At 43.0% G+C, this 21637-nt stretch overlaps 1 protein-coding gene across 1 annotated transcript; it reads left to right on the top strand.

Moving 5' to 3' along the window:
- The first annotated feature begins 9203 nt into the window (after positions 1–9203).
- Positions 9204–21453, top strand: yes1 (YES proto-oncogene 1, Src family tyrosine kinase). The gene is made up of 11 exons (XM_076097771.1): positions 9204–9486; positions 10780–10879; positions 12735–12833; positions 14088–14191; positions 14480–14629; positions 15739–15894; positions 17440–17619; positions 18048–18124; positions 18890–19043; positions 19443–19574; positions 21245–21453. Exons 1-11 carry the CDS (start codon positions 9204–9206, stop codon positions 21451–21453), a joined length of 1644 nt encoding a protein of 547 aa, XP_075953886.1.
- The last annotated feature ends 184 nt before the right edge of the window (positions 21454–21637 follow it).

The raw sequence follows: 21637 nt of genomic DNA on the forward strand, positions 1-21637 counted from the left end.
GTCTCTCTGTGATTGTGGCCGGTGTTTGCGGAGCGAGTCTGTCAACTTAGCTTTTCAGGCTTAATGCACTCGATCGGTCTTTCGTAGCACGAGCAAGTTCGGCTTGTGGACTTCACATGCTGCTGTTTGTGCAAAGGCATGTGAGAAAAACTCTTAGCAGTCGAGTTACAGCCTCCTAAGTACCTTTAGTTGTAGCGCTGAAAGGATCAATGTAAAACATTATAGAGATCAATGAATCCTTTAAGTCATTTGTGATGCCAACATTCACTTGTTTCTCCTTCCTAAATGTGAGACTTGCTGCTTTTCTGTGGTTCATATCGCCGAATTTGGAGACTTTGTTTTTGTTTGGCAGACGAGACAAGAACTATTGAAGATGTTACTTTTGCGCTGAGAAATTGTGATGCATCTTTCACCATTTCACAGTCTAAAGCAATATGTTTTGTGACAAAATAGTTTCCGCCCTGCTTTTGACTTTTCACGTGTCTCTCTAATACGACTGAGTATCATTTGAAAAGCGTTGATACTGCTGCAGATACGATGGTAGTAGTACTCTGAGATATACTGTACATCTGGCCTTCCCTGTGCAGCTGTGATGTAGCGTGGCACCATGGTACCACGCTACATCACAGCCGGGGTGTGGTCACAGTAAAACCGACCAAACTCAGCTGTGATTTTTGAATGTGGTCAGAGGTTCAACAGACTGGTCGGACACTGAGACCGAAAATAGCCCTTCATTTGAAACGAGGGCACCGCGAGACACGTTTCTTACAACTCTGGAAAGATGTCACGATGTTGACTACTTCATCTTCAGACTGAGAGGTGAACGGGTGGTGTGCTTCCACATATCTGATTGGCTCCTTGCAGGATGGCGTCTCATTGCGCTTGAACGAAGGCAGAGCCAGGTTGTTGTTTTGCCGGACCCGCCTTGCATTGGCACTCCCTCTCTACAGGGTCATCCGTCAAAGTTGGACTCGGCAATGCAACGAAACATGAAACGGTTGCTTCTGTAGTAACTTCCCAGAATTGTACAGTCCTGCGAGTATGAGAAACCACTAGTGTAGTGTTTTTGAATCGGACACGCCTTTAAACACATTAATCTTTTGCTCCAACTGGACTTTCTGGATCATATTTCTTGTCTCATTGATCCCAACACTCCCCCAAGAGGCCAGTGCAGCTATACAACCAAAAAAGACCGTTGCCTATATGTAATAGTCAAAAACTGACAAAGTTTTGATTTAAAACAAGAGCTATCTGATCAAAGATTAAGTAAAGAAGGCCTTCGCTGCCAGGTTCAGGTTAGTAATGAAGTTTCAGATCCAAAGTCTCAACTATACATAAAAAACCTGTAGTCTCTGAATATACACCTTTTTTTTAGGAGTGTGCAGTTTTGTTCCAAGTGACTGCAAAGGTTACTGAAGGTGGTGGCTCAAAGGTGGAAGGGCCTCTCCCAGTGCGCTGCGGAGTTGCATCTTATCTGATGAGTCAGAATGGTTAACGAGAGTTCAGAGCTGTGTCACGCTCGGTGAATGAATTACACAAACGTCACGCTAGTCAAAGTGTTCCCGTTTACACGGAGCTTTAATGGGAAGTCCAGGCTCCTCTCTGACCTCCACACAGCTGGCCAATCACAGAGTGAAGAGGGTGTGAATGTCAGACTGTCCGTTTTGAAAGTTCACAGAATATTGTAATTCAAGTGGACTTCTGCACCTCCTCTACAACAATCTAGCCCGTGGACGGGAGCCAATCACAGGTCATTTCAGAGAGAGAGAGAGGGTGTTGGCCGTTCTACTAATACAGATGTGCGACCACATCTCTTCGGGTTAAAAAGTCTGATTTAACGGCTGGATACCCTGCAGGAAAAGTTGTTATTCAAGCCGTGGCAACATCTGCCTGCACTGCAGAGCAACGCAACTTATCAAAGGGTACAATGTCTGTGAAGCGTTATGGAGACGGAGGGAATACAGTGCTGGTAGTTTAGTCATCTGCTCCCGGCTACTGTTAGCAGATGTCTAAACAACTTTCAACATTCTCTCTCCCGTCTCTGAAACGCTTTGCCAATGTTGTTGCTTTGTTGTTTGAAGTGAATGAGTTACTGAATGAAGGACGGTGAAGCACATTACGGTGTTGGTCTGGTGAGAGGAGGGCTGCAGGATTAGTGTTTTCAAATTCGGCTCTGTTTTTGTATGCTTTTACCAGAAAACTGCCTACCCTTGGGGTACCCCTTGAATTCCTGTATATGTTAAAAAGTAATTCAAATATTTTTGCCCTATGATGCCAACATGTCTTTGAGCCTGTCCCAGATTTAATGTCAACAGTTTGGCCTGGTTCCGTGTCGTGCTGGGATTGTTTTCTCCTGAATGTTGCCCGCATGCAAGCAACGGCAAAAGCTTCACCTCCTGCAGCTCTCCGGCCTCGTTGCCTTCGGCCCTGTGGGAAGCAGCAGCCTGTGTCTCCTTAATCTGACACGGCATCACTGGCAGTCTGGCACACGGCCTCACGTGTCTCACGTCCTCGGAGGAGGTCTGGCTCCAGCGTTTGTTCGAGCACATACCGCTGCCTTTTGTGTGCGCTTGGACAGTATGCCTGGAAGTAAAGTTATTCACAAATGTGTGGGAGTGTGCGAATAAATGTCCCTTCTATTTCATGTCGTGCTCAATGCAGCTCGTTTAAGATTCCCAAACATAGTGTCTCTCGTGTGGTAGAGTAAATGTGCGCATTTGAACTCATCTGGTACGTCTGAACTTATAAATATGCGAAATACCAAACTGTTTCTTCCAATATATTTGAGCTCAAAGTTTAAATGAATAGCTTAAAAAGCTCATTTACATTTGTCCATTAAATCCATAACCCACATCTCTGTGCGAGCTCGAGGCGGTATTTACTGTGTTCCCTTTGAGCCACCAAAAGAATGACACATTTCTTCCAGCGTGTGCGTGTGCGTGTGTGTGTGTGTGTGTGTGTGTGTGTGTGTGTGTGTGTGTGTGTGTGTGTGTGTGTGTGTGTGTGTGTGTGTGTGTGTGTGTGTGTGTGTGTGTGTGTGTGTGTGTGTGTGTGTGTGTGTGTGTGTGTGTGTGTGTGTGTGTGTGTGTGTGTGTGTGTGTCAGCCTCATTTAGGGAAACCACCCGAGAGACCATACAATAATCTGCCTGTAATTTGATTTAATGGGAGCTTGATTTGAGCCGTCATTAGTTTTTGGAAATTTGTCACTCAAGAACGAACACTCTCTTCCCCGCAGATATCCTCGCTCTTCATTTCTCAGTGTTACATGATCTGCTTTTTCCCTCCCAGGACTCAAACGTGTCATTTGAGGGCAGTTAAATCTGAATGAAATCCTCCACAGAGGATAGACCAGGGGACATTCTGTAAAGTGGTTTGCATAAGGTTATCCACAAACACTACAATGATTTTGTTAAGTCTGCTGCAATAATGAAATTGTCCCTTTTTTAAAGGAGCTGTGGTTGTAAATGTGTTCCTGTCTAAAGAGGCAGCTGGTTGTGTTGGAAATTGAATTGTAGCACTCTTGATTGACGTTTTGGGCTTTTTGGCTCCACCACCCTAAGGACAGTGTGTCTGTGCCCTTCTTAGCATTCGTGCTGCTCCGTGTTAGCATGTGTATGGGGATTGTATAGCTCAGGGGATTGCGAGTGTGCTGAGCTCTGTGGGGGAGCACCACGAGGTACTTTCTCTTCGTCCATAACAAAAGGTAGATGAGACGCACAAAAGAATGAATCCAAAGGCTTTCTCTGGAGAGCTGGCCTTTTCTGTTCTTCTCGAAGCTCAGTTCTTCACGGGTGGTTCAAAGGCTGGGTGATACATTTGTTAAATGAAATGCCTTTTTGTTTTGTTTTTTCAAAAACTACTTTCGGTGTTTCCCCCTAGAATTTGTTTAGGCCACAGGGAACCCCCACCAGGCCAAAAGGAAAATGTAAAATATAGATTCCAGTGTTTAGCCTATATTCATTCTGCAGCCGCGCACCGCTGTGAGTCCATGAATGAAGAAACTGTCTATGGTTAGTTCACATGTCCGTATTAACTGCAGGAAAGTTGAGTATCTGTTGGTCTATCTATCGGTAGCCGGCTGTGTTTTTAGCTGAGCTCGACCAGAGAATATTCAGTTAAAACAGGACTGGCGATGATGTTTTGTCCTCATTGTTCTCCGGGAAGTTTGCTGGAAGTGATGTAATGTAGATGACTTTACAAATTTAGTGATTTTGGAATCTGGTATTGACCCAAATTCTGGATCTGGACAGCATCATAAGGTTTATATGTGTTTATGCTCGCTAGTTGTCCTAAAAGAATGAACTGTTCTGTGTCTGTGGCAGCAAGAAAAGTGATTGATATTATTAAAAACAATACCTTCCCATTGCTTTCTATTGGTATCTATCATTTAGATTTTTTTAAATAAATCACTATGACGGCTTTTTTTTCGCTGTAAGCCATGTCTTGTATATCTTGAGCCAAAGAGGATCCAAAGTAGAACTTGTGGGAGTTGAACTAATCTGACACGCCAGATCCTGTGGACTCGCTCAGGCTTGCTATCTACTCGTGGCCATTTTAAGAGTGAATCCTCTGGGTGCATCGTGGTTCAAATGGGAAAAGGTTTGCAAATCGTTTCGTAAAGGGGAGTTTTCTTTAATACACTATTCAGCCTATAATTACATGACAGCATTTGGGAACATTGATCATTAGAGTCTCCCAAACAGAACTGATACCTGAGAAAAGGTTTTAAAAGACACACGGGAAGAGTTTTGAAGTGCTTTGATCCTCCTCATCCCTGATGATCCGGATAGTTTGCTTCATTTTAAAGCAGATATTGCACATAGTATTAAGGTGAGCTGCTAGTTGAAGCTGAGTCTCTGTACCAACAGTCGTCATGATCATCAGGATTAGCCAATCGGTCTGGAGTGTTTGTTTCAGGGACACGGCCGAGGATTTGAATCACCGAGACGCTCCTTAAACCTTAAACCTTAAACCACACTGACTCTCTCACACCTTGTTTTCTTTCAGCTTTGCTGCAGCATTAACTCCAGCGTCAGACACTAAGTGTTCAGGACATTTGGAAATGTAGTGGTTGACATGTGCGACAGGATAAGGCCAAAGGTGGCGGCCATGTTTATGTTGTCTTCTGCTCTGATGTCGGTGGCTTCTACTGTGACGTTTGTTTAGTTTGGTCTGCTGCGCAATGAACTCAGACCTGGAGGTTCAGAGCACTTGACCTAGAACGCGACTTAACGATTATTTTCATTCTGGGTTCATCAGTTGGGTCTGTAAAATGTCTATTAGTGGAAGAATGGCATTACGATTTCCTGTAAGCTGTAAGTGACTTCTTCAGATTTGTCTGACCAACATTTCAAAATATTGAGTTTATCGCATAAAAAAGCAGCAAACTCCAACAATTGAGCAGTTGGAACAAAGAAATTTGCTCTTGAGAAATGACTTTGAAAAAAAGGTAGTTGCTGATTCATTTTCTGACAATAGATCAAACGACTCATCATTTCAGCTCTGCTTGAGAGACTATTGCTTTTTTGTGTGAAGCTGTATTGAGAATCCCCCTGACAAAAACTAGCATGTCCATTTTTCAAAAAGTCTGTAAACTAGTTTGATGTTTCTTTGAAGGAAAAAGAGTCGTCACTGTTCAGGCTCTTTCCTGATATGTTTTCTTGTACTAAAATAAGAAAGAACACCCACACAATCTCAGCTGTACCTCGTGTGTTTTGGCGGTGAAGCTGAAAAGAAGCCAGAGAACTGAAAAAGTTCATCAAACTGTACATTGTTGTCATTTTACACCCACTACATTGCAATTTTAGTAAGACGGAGACACTCTGACTGCGAAAAAAGAGCCGCCATGTTTCATGTTGCATTGCATTTTAAACAACACTAACAAACTGCCAGCACAAGTAGTGCTGCCATGCTCGCATGCTGTCGTCACCGGCTGTTATTCTGTCCGCGGTAAACAAGCCGGTGAAGAGCGTCTGGTTTCCGAAAGGAACATCGTTTAAAGTGGACTGATTAGCTGGCCAATGTACACGAGTTCTACTGACCTACTGATTGTATTTGGGCCAAATAATATCATTTCATCTTCATCCACTTCTCTTACATTTTGTTTGTATCTGGCATGTAGACGCAGCATGAGTTAAATGTAAGAATACGATTAGTGATTCTCTGTGCAAACAACTACACAAAGAATAAAAAGCGCGCCAGCTATTGAACTGAGACAATTCCTCATTTGCTTTTTAAACAATGACTGTTCCGCTGCCTCAGCATTGGCTTTCAGTCCGTACCATCTGTTGGTGGGAGAAAGTCAATACACCATCCATCTCAAATAAGTATATCCATACATTGACTGTTGACCCTAATGAGGTTTAGTTGTAGCGCTGACCTTTACTTGTTGGATTGTTGGATTGTTTTCTTCACCGGGGGATTTAGAGTACATCCACACTACTCCGATCTCCGTCCACACGGGCGTTTCAGCATCGTTTTTTCGAATTGATCTGCATCCACACGGCAACCTTCGAAAACAGATATCACGTGACCATTAACGTACATCACGTGACCATTAACGTACATCACGTGACCATTAACGTACATCACGTGACCATTAACGTACACTGGGCATGCGCGTGAAAACAGGAAGTAGATTGGTTGCTTAGTTTAAAAAAATACGACGTAATAAAGTAGTCTTTAATAATGAAAGGTTGTGTTTGATACTTAAGATCTTCCTCTATAAACTCAAACAGACACAGGTCGTGGAAAGTTTTAGAAGTTTTATTTTTCAGACTTAGTTACAGCGCTGCGGGTCTTTCTCTCTCTCTCTCTCACACACACATCAAATGTACTTTAAAATCAACGCTTACATGTAAACGTTTACTAGATTATGGGTCCATAAATGTGGTCAACACACGTCTCTCTCTCGTTTCCTCGTTGTTGTCTGTTCTCACTCGTAGCTCTGCTGGTGGCTTAGCTATCTGTCCTACTGGATAGCATTTACTGCTAACATTGACTTCAGACATCCGCTCCGTAGGGCTGATAATGCCGCTGGTCACGCCGCTCTCTAATCGCTCCAATAATGGCTGCTTCCTCCACAGAAATGCAGACTTTAACTGAACAACAGCTGCTAGTAAAGACAACAAGGTCAGCAACGTGGACATGGCCTTAGTTCCAGTTTGATAGGACAAAGAACTGGCTGATCAATACACGATTTACAATTATTGACAGAGGGAGAGCGGCCTGCTTTGGACATCTCACCTCTTCCAGATGTGAAGTAACTTTCTCTATCAGTCTGAGCAGCTAACGTGAACTCAAACGGCTAATGGCGGGAAAAATATCGAATATGTCCAGAAGGCAAAATCGCAGGAAACCACTTTGAGAGCTTTAACAAAGTAGCTCCCACATTGAGAGTAAAGTATAGCACAAAGATACGTAATTCATTTTTTTACTCCATATAGTCAATCATCAATTCAAATTTAAAAATATACGGTTTTGGTTCTCAAAAAAAGAAAATATTCAAATGCTCAAAACATAAGCTAATATATAAGCGTTAAATATGCACATGTGCTAAACTCAAAATAATGAATAGAAAATAAAGCTATTAACCAAAACATAGCCTGTGATGAGAATTTATAATTCACAGAAATATGGACGCCTGCAGTTCTTCACAAGAACACACATTAACATCAGTAGATGGGTTAAAGCCTTTGATAAGCAAAGCCACTGAGCTGTGAGAGCTGTCCTCTGTGTTCTGCTTCTCTTGCCTTTTTGTTTTCTGTCTCTGCTTTGTTTCCCATCTACGAGTGACAGCAACACACACCTCTCTGGTCCTGTTACACCAATACGTGACCTGTCACTCACGGGCATTTTAAACTATGTCGTAACATTTCTACAAATCCCGGGATATGAGTCACTGACAGTGGATCTGACTTGTTGGCAGAGGAATACAACCGTGAGGCGGTAATTCTAGTTTCATGCCTTTGTGTTTGTGTGCAGTCATTTGCTCTTTGGTTGATGTACAGAAAACACACAGGGACTCGTGTATGAGTGAGCGCTAACTATTAACACCAAAGGGCTTTTTTGCCCCTCACAGATCCGTGTCAGTGATTGTGTGATCGCAGAGCTGAAATGGCCACAGGCTCTATCGGGATCTAGTTTCTAGCTCTGCTAGCTTGACGGGCTTTTGTTCAAACTTGTGAAGTCATCCGTTTTGCATGCAGTCTTTGTTTTCTGCATGGGAGAGTTATGCTAAGACCACCCCAAAACAGCCCCAGACGAGTATGTACAATAGCATGATTATTTCTCTGCACATTGTGACACAAGCTCAGCCTTCCATGGTAAAGCAGGAACTCATAAGGTTCTGACAGTAATTTAGACACCGAAACACTGTGAGTTAGGATACCTGTTAAATATGGGACAATTACAGTACCGGGTCTGTTCCTCTCTGGGCCATAAAATCATACACGTGTGGTGTCTAACAATCATTAGAAATGTAACGATGAACATAATTTGGCATATTTTAGACACGTTAAATACTTAGAAATGGAATCGGCTGTCAACATAACAATAATGAATAAGGATTTTAACAAAACTGAGAGAACTGAGGACAAACGGTAAAAAAAGTTTGGTCTTCATTCCCCTCTTACACCATCTCATGTAAACGTACTCCATTGTTTTTCATTTTCATGCCAAATGTCGGTGGATATCTGACTGCGTGTTGGTTCAGGAACATAAAGTAACAGGATTTCACGTGTTGTTACAGGATTTTGTCGGCTACCTAGTGACAGACGGCTCTATCAGTCTACATGTTGAAGTCATTGATCAGGACTAAATACATCTGTGCATGTTGGTGGACACAGTGTGGGATGTCTATTCTTTTTAAGACACAGGTTTCAATAATTCTGTCCCAAGCTTTAGCCACCTTTACAAACGGCATCTTTTGCATTTGTATATTCAGATTGTACCTAAATTCACAAATATTGTGTTTTTCTGGCAGATTAATACGACATTCATAGTTTGTAGTTGGTCTTAAATGTGTATCTCACCACATCCAGAGACGTTTTGTACAAGTTCATCACAATCCATAACCCAGAACTTGTGTTGCAAGTTTCTAAGATGGCTTCGTCGATGTTTAAATGAAGATTAAACTCAAACTCTAATTTGAAGATCAAACTCAAATCTCCTTCTTTTCCTTCTCCTCCCTGCAGGCTTGACGATGGGTTGCGTCAGGAGTAAAGAGGACAAGGGCCCGGCGCTAAAGTACCGCCCCGACAACTCCAACGCCACGCCGATCAACGCCCACCTGGGCCACTACGGGCCGGACCCCACCCTGATGGGTCACTCGCCCGCCATGAAGACACACAACAACAGCTACAACAGTCACGCTGCCTCCCTCACGCCCTTTGGCGGGGCGTCTTCAATCATGACGCCGTTCGGCGGAGCGTCCACCTCCTTCACCTCGGTGGCTGTGAGCAGTCCCTTCCCCGGCGTCATCCCAGGTCAGTCTGTGGAGAGCATTTAAGGTTTCAGTGGGAGACAAAGGAAACATGCATATGTGATTTAAAAGAAAAAAAAGGCTTTGAAAGTTTCTCAACTTGAATTAAATGTCCTTAATTATTTAAATAAATTCAGATAACTTTGGGTCCCCAAGCCCAAGAAACAGATGTAAAAGCTGTTTTATAACAGAAGACAAAATGAAAGTAAACTAATTTGCAATCCTCATAACATTTTTCATTCTGTTTCCATTACGTGTAAATCAGTGTACAACTTTAGCATAAACTCTGCTGAACATTTGTTATGCGCGGGACGTTATGAGCAGCAGATGTTATGCAAATTAGACATTTGAGACGAGTCGGCCAACGAGAAACTCCAAATAGGTCTCTTATATGGGAGGCGGTGCAGCGGGCGTGGCGTCTCCGGAGCCAAAGAAAACAATTGCATGCCGTGGATTAAAGTCGAGCACACATTTTCATTTGCAGCAATACTTGTAATCAGAATGACTTTTTTTTATTATGGATTTGTTGGTACATTAAATGACTCTTGGTGGCATCAAGCATCAAGCGTTATCTCGTGCAATTTCAGGTGCTTAATGCAGATGTAGATTGGATGGTTAAATTATGCAGTAAATGTACACAACAAAGAATAATGTTTCCTCCTAAAGCGCGCGCACACACACACACACACACACACATATCCCTCAGTCCCTGTCTCGCTCTCTCAAGGAGGATAATCTGGCCTGAAGGGCTGCTGTAGATCTAATTCCTCCTCAAGATAAACATTTCAGAGTCCTGTTGTCTCTCTGCACTCCGTCACTTCAGACTACAAACAAATCTACTCTTTCCATTATATATGAGAGATTAGTCCGTTTGGTTCACTGACTTGAAGGGAGGCCACAGAGTTTTGGCAAATGTGAAAGGAATATCCTCTTATCCCCTCATGTGTTCTTTGAATGTATTAAAGTTAAGAGAGATGGTTGTATTGTTAGTCCAGGCTCCGAGTTGCAGGATGTGCGACATTAAAGTAAAAAATAGTTAGTTATTATCATCATTGTTCATCAGTTTGTTTGCTTAGCTCAAGTAAGAAATATTATAAAAGTAAGAAGGGAAGCTAATTCAAATGTTGTCGTCTTTATTTGACGGTCAAATGTTGTTGGCTGTGTTTTCATAGTGCAACATTTCAAGATCAAACGAGACTGGATTAAAGGAATCGGGACATTTTCTTTTGGTCTCTGTGGGATTAACTAACTATCGTACGTGTGCACACCTCCAACGCTCAGTTTCTCGTGCTTTCAGGTGGTGTGACTTTTTTCGTGGCGCTGTACGACTACGAAGCGAGGACGTCGGATGATCTGTCGTTCAAAAAAGGGGACCGCTTCCAGATTATCAACAACACGTGAGTCTATTTGCTTTTACACGGACGGACTCCTGCTGTGTGTGTGTGTGTGTGTGTGTGTGTGTGTGTGTGTGTGTGTGTGTGTGTGTGTGTGTGTGTGTGTGTGTGTGTGTGTGTGTGTGTGTGTGTGTGTGTGTGTGTGTGTGTGTGTGTGTGTGTGTGTGTGTGTGTGTGTGTGTGTGTGTGTGTGTGTGTGTGTGTGTGTGTGTGTGTGTGTGTGTGTGTGCTATCCCTCATAGTATTCAGGTCTGATATCGGGGCAGAAATCTGTCTGGGTTAATGGGTTCCTCTAATGGGCCATCTGTTAAAGTCACCATCGCTTTCCTCCCGCCGTAGATCATTCCTCTAGTTTAGGGTTAGAATGTAAAACATACCGCTCTACCCTCATTTATTAGAATACAAGCAATGCACATAATACAATGGATGAATATAGTATCAACATTTACAGAATTTGTATTCAAAGACACCAACAATGCATTGATAATATGCCTGAAGTTCAAACTCACTGGGTTATTATGGAATCAGTTTTTATTTTCATTGCTCATTTTCTAATCGTTATTTGTGGGAGCCTGATCCCTAATATACAATACAATAGGTATATTGTGCACTTTATCTCTAGAACAGAATACATTTAATAACAATAAGTTATAATGAAAAGGGAAATTGCTCTCTCCTCCTACGACTTACTGCAGCAGCATCGTCTTGCTCCCAGGTGGGAAAATGGGCAGAGCTCCAAATTCTCCACAAATCACGTCTTCAGCCGCTGTCCGTGAGCACGTTGAGTTTGCAGTGATGAGAATACCATCTGCTGTCAGAGAAGAGGTGGGAGGAGGAGGAGGAGGAGGAGGAGGACGCAGAGGACGCAGAGGACGCAGAGGATGCATTTGCTCGGTTTTTACAAAAATGCCAGCAGACAGATTTTCCCTACACCTCAGTTCCTCCTCCTCGAATTCAAGCTTCTGCTGATAAAAACACCAGAAACTGTGGCCAGATGTGCTGATCTTATGAATGCAGTATTTTGTTTCTATAGTCTTCTATATGGTTTAGCTTTTTTTCTTTTCGCCTAGTGTTTCAGAAAGTGTGGAAATAGAGCAGATATCACAGTACATTAAGCACATGTAAAAGTCAGCCATTTTATTTTTACACTGTACCATATAAAATGCTTTATAACTGTAATAAAGCACAATGAATATTTATTAGTGCGTATAAATATGATTATACAGTTCAATACACTGTTTATAACGCATCATAAGTATGTTTATGATACATTATAGACTCGGCCGTCATAGAAAGTGTTGCCAAGTAACTAAGCACATTTATTCAAGAACTGTAGTAGAGTACAACTTTGAAGTACTTTAGTGATGTATTTCCATTTTCCGCTACATTTCAGAAGGAAATATTGGACTTTTTAATTTGCTGCGTGTCTCAGACGGCTGTAGTCACTAGAAACCTTCAGATTAACATTTAATATTAAAGCACACATGACAGGCTTCCAAAGATCATAGAGCCCAAAGATCAGAGATGCGTTGATTCGTCTGTATTCACAATCTGTTAAGTTGAGACATAATGTCAATCAAGGGCCATATTTTGATACTTTTGTTCTTTTACTGAGGGTAGGGTTTGTAATGCAGGACTTGTATCACATCGTGCTGTTGGTACTTTTTCCTTGAAGCATCTGAATATCTCCTCCTCCACAGCTCGACGTGGTTTAAAAACCCACAATGTGATGACGTGGTTGAATGACGCGTGTTGTGACCTTGTTCCTTTTCTCTCGTACCTGCAGTCTTATGAGTAGGTGTGTTCTTCAACCAATGCTTTTGTGAGTTTCTGATTTCTAATTTTCTTCTCTGTTCAGGGAAGGCGACTGGTGGGAGGCTCGCTCCATCAACACCGGACACAAAGGTTACATCCCCAGTAACTACGTGGCTCCAGCCGACTCCATACAGGCTGAAGAGTGAGAGCTCATTACCTCTTTCTAACTCTCTCTCTGTCTCCGTCATCCTCCAACGTTGTTTCACTTTTATGTTTCTCCTTCACATTCCTCTGGCGTTAACCACCCGGCTCGGTTAGATCTCCTCTGATTGGGAGGACCTGATGCGGCTGGGCGGTCACGCTTTGTGACTCGCCCATCATGCACCAACACGCACAGAGTGTAAACAATGCATCTCTGTATCGCTGAGAGTCGAGGACGTTCCCATTGTTGTTCATCCGGTGTGACAGAAACTTTAAGGCACTGCTCATGAGCTGACTCATAAAAAAAAAAAAAAACCTGTGGCAACCAGCCAGCTAACTTTTCCTTTAGTCTGAAAGAGTGAATGCAAGGGATCAACAGAGTTCAGGATATTTGATTCCCTCTTAACTTAGTCTTTAAAAGAAGAAGAAGAAAAGCTAGATTTCAGATTCACAGCTCATGTTTTACTTATTTATTCAATAATAGTAGCCCTTATATGTAATGGAACCAGCTAAAGACATGTTGCTTGGAGCAAAGTTAATAACAAGCTATAATTATAGTTTCATGGTCTAAATAATTTCGACTTAAATTAGATTTTAAGCTATTTAATTTAAGCCCCAGTCAGACTTTGAAGGTAACCACAAATGAACCATGTAAAGATGACGTTTAATGTTAACTGACCAACGTCAAACGCATTTTATTTTCCTGTTCATCTGTTTCTGATGTTGAACTTGATGATTTTACAGACCGGATTTATATGATTCATATAAAACATCTTGTGCCATATTCATATTGCATGAATAAGAAAATCCTAGTTGTGCAGTAGATCACTTTGAAAGCTCCTCATGTGTCTCACTACCTGACTGTCTCACTACCTGACTGTCTCACTACCTGACTGTCTCACTACCTGACTGTCTCACTACCTGACTGTCTCACTACCTGACTGTCTCACTACCTGACTGTCTCACTACCTGACTGTCTCTCTACCTGACTGTCTCTCTACCTGACTGTCTCTCTACCTGACTGTCTCTCTACCTGACTGTCTCTCTTCTTGACTGTCTCTCTTCTTGACTGTCTCTCTTCTTGACTGTCTCTCTTCTTGACTGTCTCTCTTCTTGACTGTCTCTCTTCCTGACTGTCTCTCTTCCTGACTGTCTCTCTTCTTGACTGTCTCTCTGACTGACTGTCTCTCTGACTGTCTGACTGTCTCACTGTCTCACTGTCTGACTGTCTCACTATCTGTCTCTCTTTGTGCAGATGGTACTTTGGTAAAATGGGCCGCAAAGACGCTGAGCGGCTCTTATTGCTTCCAGGGAACCAGCGGGGCACTTTCTTGGCAAGAGAGAGTGAGACGACCAAAGGTAAGAGGATTTCATTCTTGAAAGCAAGACTGTAATTAAAATGCTGCAGTTTGGATGTATTAGGCAAGTGATGAAAGCTTCCCCTATTTATGCTTGTCCAAGCTTTTATTGCAGCTGTATGTTAATTTACAAGGAGAAAAATACACTTTAAGTAAATGTGTTTTATATTCACCTGTTGTTGTTGTTGTTGTTGTTGTTGTGTATAATAAAAGCCTGATGTGTATCGCAGACTTGAGACTTTCTGCTCCTAAGAAGCACAGTCTAACTTGCTCTCCGTGGCTCTTAAAGGTGCCTACTCTCTGTCTATCCGGGACTGGGACGAGGTGAAGGGAGACAACGTCAAACACTACAAGATCCGAAAGCTGGACAGCGGTGGTTATTACATCACCACCCGGGCCCAGTTTGAGGTGCTGCAGAAGCTGGTGAAACACTACACAGGTATACAGCCCGTCACTTAGCATTTAGACAAATTGTTGTTTACAACTGGACAGCTGTTCTTTTTTTCTTTCTAGACTCATGGAGTCTGTTTTCTGGACAAACAATGTCTATTGCAGTCATTTTATTTAAGTATTTAAGCCAACGAATTCAGTGCTCTCAGTAGAAAATGCACAATTCAGCGGCAGATCAGCTAGGATATGTATTGAATCTGTTTTTCTGTGGAGATTCTGAGGCCGTTCACTGACACGGTCTCAATCACCACAATGTCCCAAAAAAGCAAAACCATGTGAGACTTAAGGCAAAAGAGGCATGAATACAAAATGTCTTAAGCCTGCTGTAATCTCCTGAATGTCGACAGGGAGGCAGCTGTGACTTGAAAAAAAAAAATGCAGACTGTCACAAGAAAGCATCTGGGTGATTTTACAAGAACGCATTTAAACTCCCAGAAGCAGAACACTGGATCTTAGGTTTTGTGTTGTTGACCCTGCCCTGCACTCTCCCATATAATTCATGTAATACACGAACTGCAGTGCTCTTTATGACTCCTTTATATTGCTTTAAGTGTAGCCCTTTGGCTCCAGTCAACAATAACTGAGAAGTCATACCTCTTCAGTGGTTTAAATATCACAGACTGGTTCGGTTTCTCGTTGTATCTCCATTTTCTGTGCCCAGAATACCAACGCTACATTTCTTACAAGATAGTTAGTGCTGCTGCTGTCGGCTGCATTAAGCGCTCAACAACCTCTTGATCTTTTTTTGCTTTCTTACTGAAATTGAAATTAAATTGAGTTCAACATGGTTCATGTCATTATGGTGAAATTACCATAAGATTTGATTATTTCTGGAATGAAGCACTTAAAAAAAAAAAAAAGGATTATTCTGTGAGGAGTGACTGAGGAGATGACGGGCCAAGACTGCTAAAAGATATTTACCGCTCGCTCTGATCAGATTTAGCGTGGCTGTGCTTACTGCTACAGTTGTGTGTATGTAGTCGGCAATGATTTAGTTTTAGTTGAACAGGCTGATCCCTAACAAGCTACAACTCAAAGCTCTTTCTGTTTTCTGTTTTTTCCCCTCCGGTGTGTCTTCACTCGTCCGTTCCTGTCCAGAACATGCGGATGGTCTGTGCTACAAGCTGACGGCCGTGTGCCCCACGGTGAAGCCTCAGACTCAGGGACTAGCTAGGGATGCCTGGGAAATCCCGCGAGACTCACTTCGACTGGAAATCAAACTTGGCCAGGGCTGCTTCGGAGAAGTCTGGATGGGTAAGAGACCGTGACGTTCACTGTACTAAAGCACACGCGGCATGCGTTTCAAACACGCGTGCATATTGTCTTGTGAAGTGGTTTGTGAACGACGAATGAGGCCACCGAACCCATGTTCTATCAATCGTCTTTACTTTTGTTGTTCAAGTTTTTTTTTTCTTCACCTTTTTCAATACATACCGTACAAACAAAATGGCACACAGACCCAGTTTCATTATGTCCACTTTCCATCCCGTCCCCTACCTGAGGAGACATCTGATTGGCTACAGATAATCCCCTGTTGAAAAACCCCACACACACAAATGCAGTGAAGTTCGCACATGACGAGCACTTTGTAAATGCAGGTTTGTATATAAATGCAACAACAATTTGGGAATCTTATCTTTTGTGTGCATTGAAAATACTTTTCTGAGTGCATTCATCAATATTGAAACGGATCTGACCCCATACATCATGAATTAGTAAAGAATACGAACAACTGCATGCACATATACTCACACGGCCATTAGGGCTCACATGCAGAGACAAAGCATCCGCTGTACATTATTCATAACTGATGTAACTTTCATGTAAAACAAAAGCAGTGAATGTAAACTGAGTTAGTTTATAAAATGATTCATTCTAGCTTTAAAGTTCACTCACTGGCCCACATACTGAAGTTGCTGTATGTTTACACACACACACACACACACACACACGCACACAGCGCAGTAATCACAGGTCACCTCCTACGCTTCAGTTCTCCGGCCTGCATGTGAGACGGAGCCTTTCAGTGAACACGGCTCTCTTCTTTCATCACTCGGTCTTTCATTACTTCCTGGCCTGCAGCAAGCCTCGACCTGCAAGCCTCCGCTGTGCAATCCGTCTCTCCGTCTCTCCGTCTCTCCGTCTCTCCGTCTCTCCGTCTCTGCCTGCTCCGTTTTGTTCTTGATGGTTTTTCTACTCGGCTACAACTTCTTAATGAAAATCCCGTCCTCGCTCCCGTGTTTGTTCAACATTACGTTTCTCTTAAATGTGTTACGTTTGCTTATGCTAGTTGACCTCCATTGTGTTCTCACCACCTCATATTATTACTATCAGATAATATCGCTGCTCTACTTTGTCCTCCAGCTTGTGTGTGTGTTGTTTGTTCAGTGTGACTCATGCATGAAGGTCAGCCTTATGACGGAAACAGTAGATCTCATGCCTCAGCTCATTGTAAGCAAGCAGGGCGTGAGTAAGTGGCTCTCGACCAGGAAGTGCCTGATTATTTTAGCTGTCGTGTTCTTTCTCTCCTGAGCTGCTCTTCACACATGGGAACACTGCCAGAGATCACTGGCGTGATTTTTAGGATTGACTTTTCAATCACTTAAAAGGGGTCAAAAAGTCTTTAATGTACCTTCGGGGTTTTAGTAGTACACTGCGTGTCACTTAATACATTGGAAAAGCATTAGGTTAATTATACTTTGCAGGATGCACAAATGCAACATTGGTTTGTGTTTGTTTCAAACACGAGTTATCATTTTGTTTTCCTGATGCGTGTGTGTGTTTTTTGTTTTTTTTAAGGCACATGGAACGGCACTACCAAGGTAGCTATCAAGACCCTGAAGCCAGGCACCATGTCTCCTGAGGCCTTCCTGCAGGAGGCTCAGATCATGAAGAAACTGCGACACGACAAACTGGTGCCTCTCTACGCCGTGGTGTCGGAGGAGCCCATCTACATTGTAACTGAATTCATGGGCAAAGGTAAGGAGAGGTCAAACTCACCAACCAGAAGAGAAGAATAAGCACCAGTCATAACGGACACACTTGGAAGAGATGCATGCGAACAAGTTGATAGGTTTATAAAAACAATGATGGAAACTGAAACATGTTGCAAGTGCTTCACAGGGCATTCATGTATAAAGAATCTCTAACCTCAATAAGTATTTCATTGATTGTAACTCTGATTATGAGTCTGTTTATAAGTAAAGTCAAAGACGAACATAAAACTGAACAGAACTTACTGAAGAAGACCTTTGCGGTCATGTTGCCTTCGAGTGTTTTTGGTTATTTGAGCGTTTTCTGATGCTGAACTCTCGTCTCATCTGATCCTTTATTTATTTCTGTGTTGCGTTTGTGCAACGCTCAGACAGATGTATTGATTCGGCTCCACTCCTCTGAACTCTTGACAGGTAGTTTACTGGACTTTCTGAAGGAGGGAGACGGTAAATATCTGAAGCTGCCCCAGCTGGTGGACATGGCTGCACAGGTAGGATCGAAACACAGCGTCTGAATACAAAACACAAGCACAGAAACTCCCGTTGCCCCCTGACCTGCATCAGCAATAAACAAAGAGAGCTCCATGTTGGCAACCTCCCAGCCAGAGTGTGAATATTCAGACCCTGTGAATAACACTTTGCTCTCCTTCTGGCTGTCATATTTATTTAATACCCCACCAGACATCTCAACCCTCCTCCTCTGTAGATGCCGCCCCTCGTTCTCCAACACTTAACTGCCGCTGTAGCACTTAAACACAGCTCATCAGAGGCCACTTAAGCACGCTGGTTCAGTCACCTACCCTGATCTGCTCTTAATTCGCCCCTCCACGCTCCCAGGCTCCCTCGTCTCCTCACTCGTCAGAGTGGAAAATGCTTGAGGATTAGACGGAGGCGAGTTGAAACCTCGAGACGCCTCTGAGGGAGTTGACGGCCAGTGTGAGGAGATAGTTGTGTTAAAGATTTGTCCGATTTGATGTTGTAAATCCAAATAATCTTTTTCTTTTAACAATATTTCTGCCTGCATATCTGGGTCTCAAACAATGAAATGTGTATTTCCTAAGATGGCAACTCACTCTAACCCCTTTTAATTCTTATTATTGAAAAGTAATATTTGATCTCAATCTTTTAATTTGCAAAATTCTCAAATGTTTTGTCCTTGACTGTTTGCTTTTGTTGCGTCCTGATGCTATTTTCTTTACGCCGACCCTCCCTCTCCCCTCCCTCCCCCCTCCCTCTCCCCTCCCTTACTGTCTCAGATCGCAGACGGCATGGCCTTCATCGAGAGGATGAACTACATCCACAGGGACCTGAGAGCTGCCAACATCCTGGTGGCTGATAACTTGGTGTGCAAGATCGCCGACTTTGGCCTGGCTCGGCTCATCGAGGACAACGAGTACACCGCCAGACAAGGTGCGTGTATGTGTGTGTGTATGTGTGTGTGTGTGTGTGAATGGTAGACGTGTTTTTTGTACTTATGTTTCGTTGTTTAGGTTTCACTTTGTTTACGTACTTATTTTATGCCCAACCATTATGTTTTTTTTAAACCCAACTTTTTGCCTAAACCTAACGAATGACACAAGAAAAGCCTAAAATCTGCTGTCATGACACGCAGAATGTCGTTTAAATGGTTTCCTTTAAATATATACGCCTTCTCATGAGATCAGGTTGTCTTTTTTTTTCTCTATTTCAAAGACTAAACTATTAATCAATTAGTTGCAGATCAATCAATGATGAAAATAATGGTAAGTTGCCACCCTAAACATATTAGTTATTCCTCCTGCCTGACTTTGTTTTACTTCTTTTTTTCAGGTGCTAAATTTCCCATCAAGTGGACGGCCCCTGAAGCTGCTCTGTACGGCCGCTTCACTATCAAATCAGACGTCTGGTCGTTTGGTATACTACTGACTGAACTGGTGACCAAGGGCCGAGTACCATACCCAGGTAACATTGAGACAGCACAGATGTGGACTTATCAGAAGTGTGTCTTCATTTGGTCCTTTTCAGTTTAAATGAGAAGCTGCCTTTTCCTGAGGTTTTTGAAAGTTGCTGGTTTTAAAGTTCATTATCTTGAATACGTTTCATATTTTCCTTCATGCTGCTCAGTGCTCACCATCATCATCATCATCTGAAGCTTTTAATAGTCTTCTTCTCACACTTATAGATGAGAATATATAACTATATATAGCTATGATATGAGTCGACGCAGATGTCCCTGCATGGGAAAGAACCTCTTACTCTCTCACACACGATGCTGTCTGCCTCCTCGTTTCTGCCCCCTGCTGGTGGAGAGCAGTACTGCATCGTGTCTGCTGATGACTGCGTTTGCCTGGCACTGATTACAGAGCGTGCCATATGGCAGACTTAACCACCATCTCTTGTAGAGGGCCATCTGGCTCCCGGGGCCCTTTTCTTTTTTTGGTTTCAGTGCAAACCTTTCGGTCTAATTATTCACCTCAGAGCCTTTTTTCCCCTTCTTAAAATTGTAGTATGACTCACCGGTAATTTGTGGCTCTTGTCCTGCTGTGCTGCAGTCTTTTTGGGGAGCTTTATTTCTATTCTCTTCTTTTAAAACGTAGAAGCGGTGTGATGCAGGTATACCAAGACCACGTGAACACATCATCTTTACTTCTATTTCAGTCTGTGTGTATATGTGTGTAGATAAGACCGGCCTGTTATTAGAGCTGACGGTTTCAGATCCCAGACATAAATCGCACTAACACCTCAGCATCCGAAATACCACCGCCACCATATCCTGGTCTCAGCAGTTGCTCTGGGTCTTTCCTTCTGGGGGGTGGGGGGGTTGTGACCATACCACCAACTCTGTGTCATAACCTCTTTTAGCTACAGTCGAGCTCCCCATGGAGCTGTTTCAGCGCCGTGTCACAGGGTTCAGGACCGCTGTCTTCCTGTCTTGGGAAGGAATCCACGACTCTGGTGCTCTAGTAGGGGAGGAGGAGGGCAGAAGCAGCACTGTTTTATTTCCAAATCGTATGTGATCTCTAGAGTATCTTACACTGGCACAACTTACATTTATAATTACATTTTATTTCTTCAAACTACTAACGATGTTTGTGCCCTGTAAGTGTTGTTACATTTTTCGTCATCTTTTTCCTTTAACACAGTGGTTTGCGGGGGAACTTTCACCTCCTGTCAGCAGCATGATGCCATCATTGGCTGCAGGCTTCAAACTGGGCTGCCTCCTAATCAGAACTTGCACTACTTTTTTTGACCACAAAACTTTTTATTTGCTTTTCTCAGGGACTAGGCAACTCGCACCAAAGAAATCAGGTCGTTGCCTCACTATTTTTCATCCGTTAGTTGCCTGCGACTACGGTCCTTTCAAAATAAGGTACCTTCATTTTTAAAGAGAATGACAAAATAAGAGCTACAAAACAAGACTTAAGAACAAACTATACATGTATTAGTTATGAAACCAAGCATGTATGGAGGTTAAATGACTTGCATTATAGGGCTCAACTCTTCCCGTCGACATGTGGAGGTCTATTTGAGCAAGACGGTGGATGAATGACTCAAATTGTGTATTATTTTGGATTAAAAGGCAATCCACCTGCAGTCTTTTTTTAAACCACATTTCTCTGTGTTTCTTCCAGGTATGGTGAATCGAGAGGTACTTGAGCAGGTAGAACGAGGTTACCGCATGCCCTGCCCCCAGGGGTGCCCCGAGTCCCTCCATGAGATGATGAGGCACTGCTGGAAGAAGGAGCCAGACGAAAGACCGACCTTCGAATACATCCAGTCGTTTTTGGAAGACTACTTCACAGCCACGGAGCCACTGTACCAGCCAGGAGACAACCTCTAGTCTGGGGGATATGGGGGTTGGGGGGGGGGGGGGCTCTGACATCATACGGAGGAACATCAGTGGAGAACAATGCTTGGGGACAACAGAGAACTTCAACATGGGCAAAGGCCTTGATGAGGCTTCAGAGAAAGAGGTTTTAATGCCAGAATCTAGTCCACGACCACACTGGTATGTCTGCTAGAGC

This window comes from Anarhichas minor, unplaced genomic scaffold, assembly GCF_050575085.1.
Source record: "Anarhichas minor isolate MPS153535 unplaced genomic scaffold, ASM5057508v1 ptg000024l, whole genome shotgun sequence".
Lineage (NCBI taxonomy): Eukaryota > Metazoa > Chordata > Actinopteri > Perciformes > Anarhichadidae > Anarhichas > Anarhichas minor.

Excerpts from the sequence above, each read along its gene's own strand:
- yes1 (XM_076097771.1), top strand. The coding sequence starts at position 9,204 with ATGGGTTGCGTCAGGAGTAAAGAGGACAAGGGCCCGGCGCTAAAGTAC. Across the intron at positions 9,487-10,779 it reads CTTCCCCGGCGTCATCCCAG|GTGGTGTGACTTTTTTCGTG; the intron begins GTCAGTCTGTGG and ends TCGTGCTTTCAG. Across the intron at positions 19,044-19,442 it reads CGAGTACACCGCCAGACAAG|GTGCTAAATTTCCCATCAAG; the intron begins GTGCGTGTATGT and ends TCTTTTTTTCAG.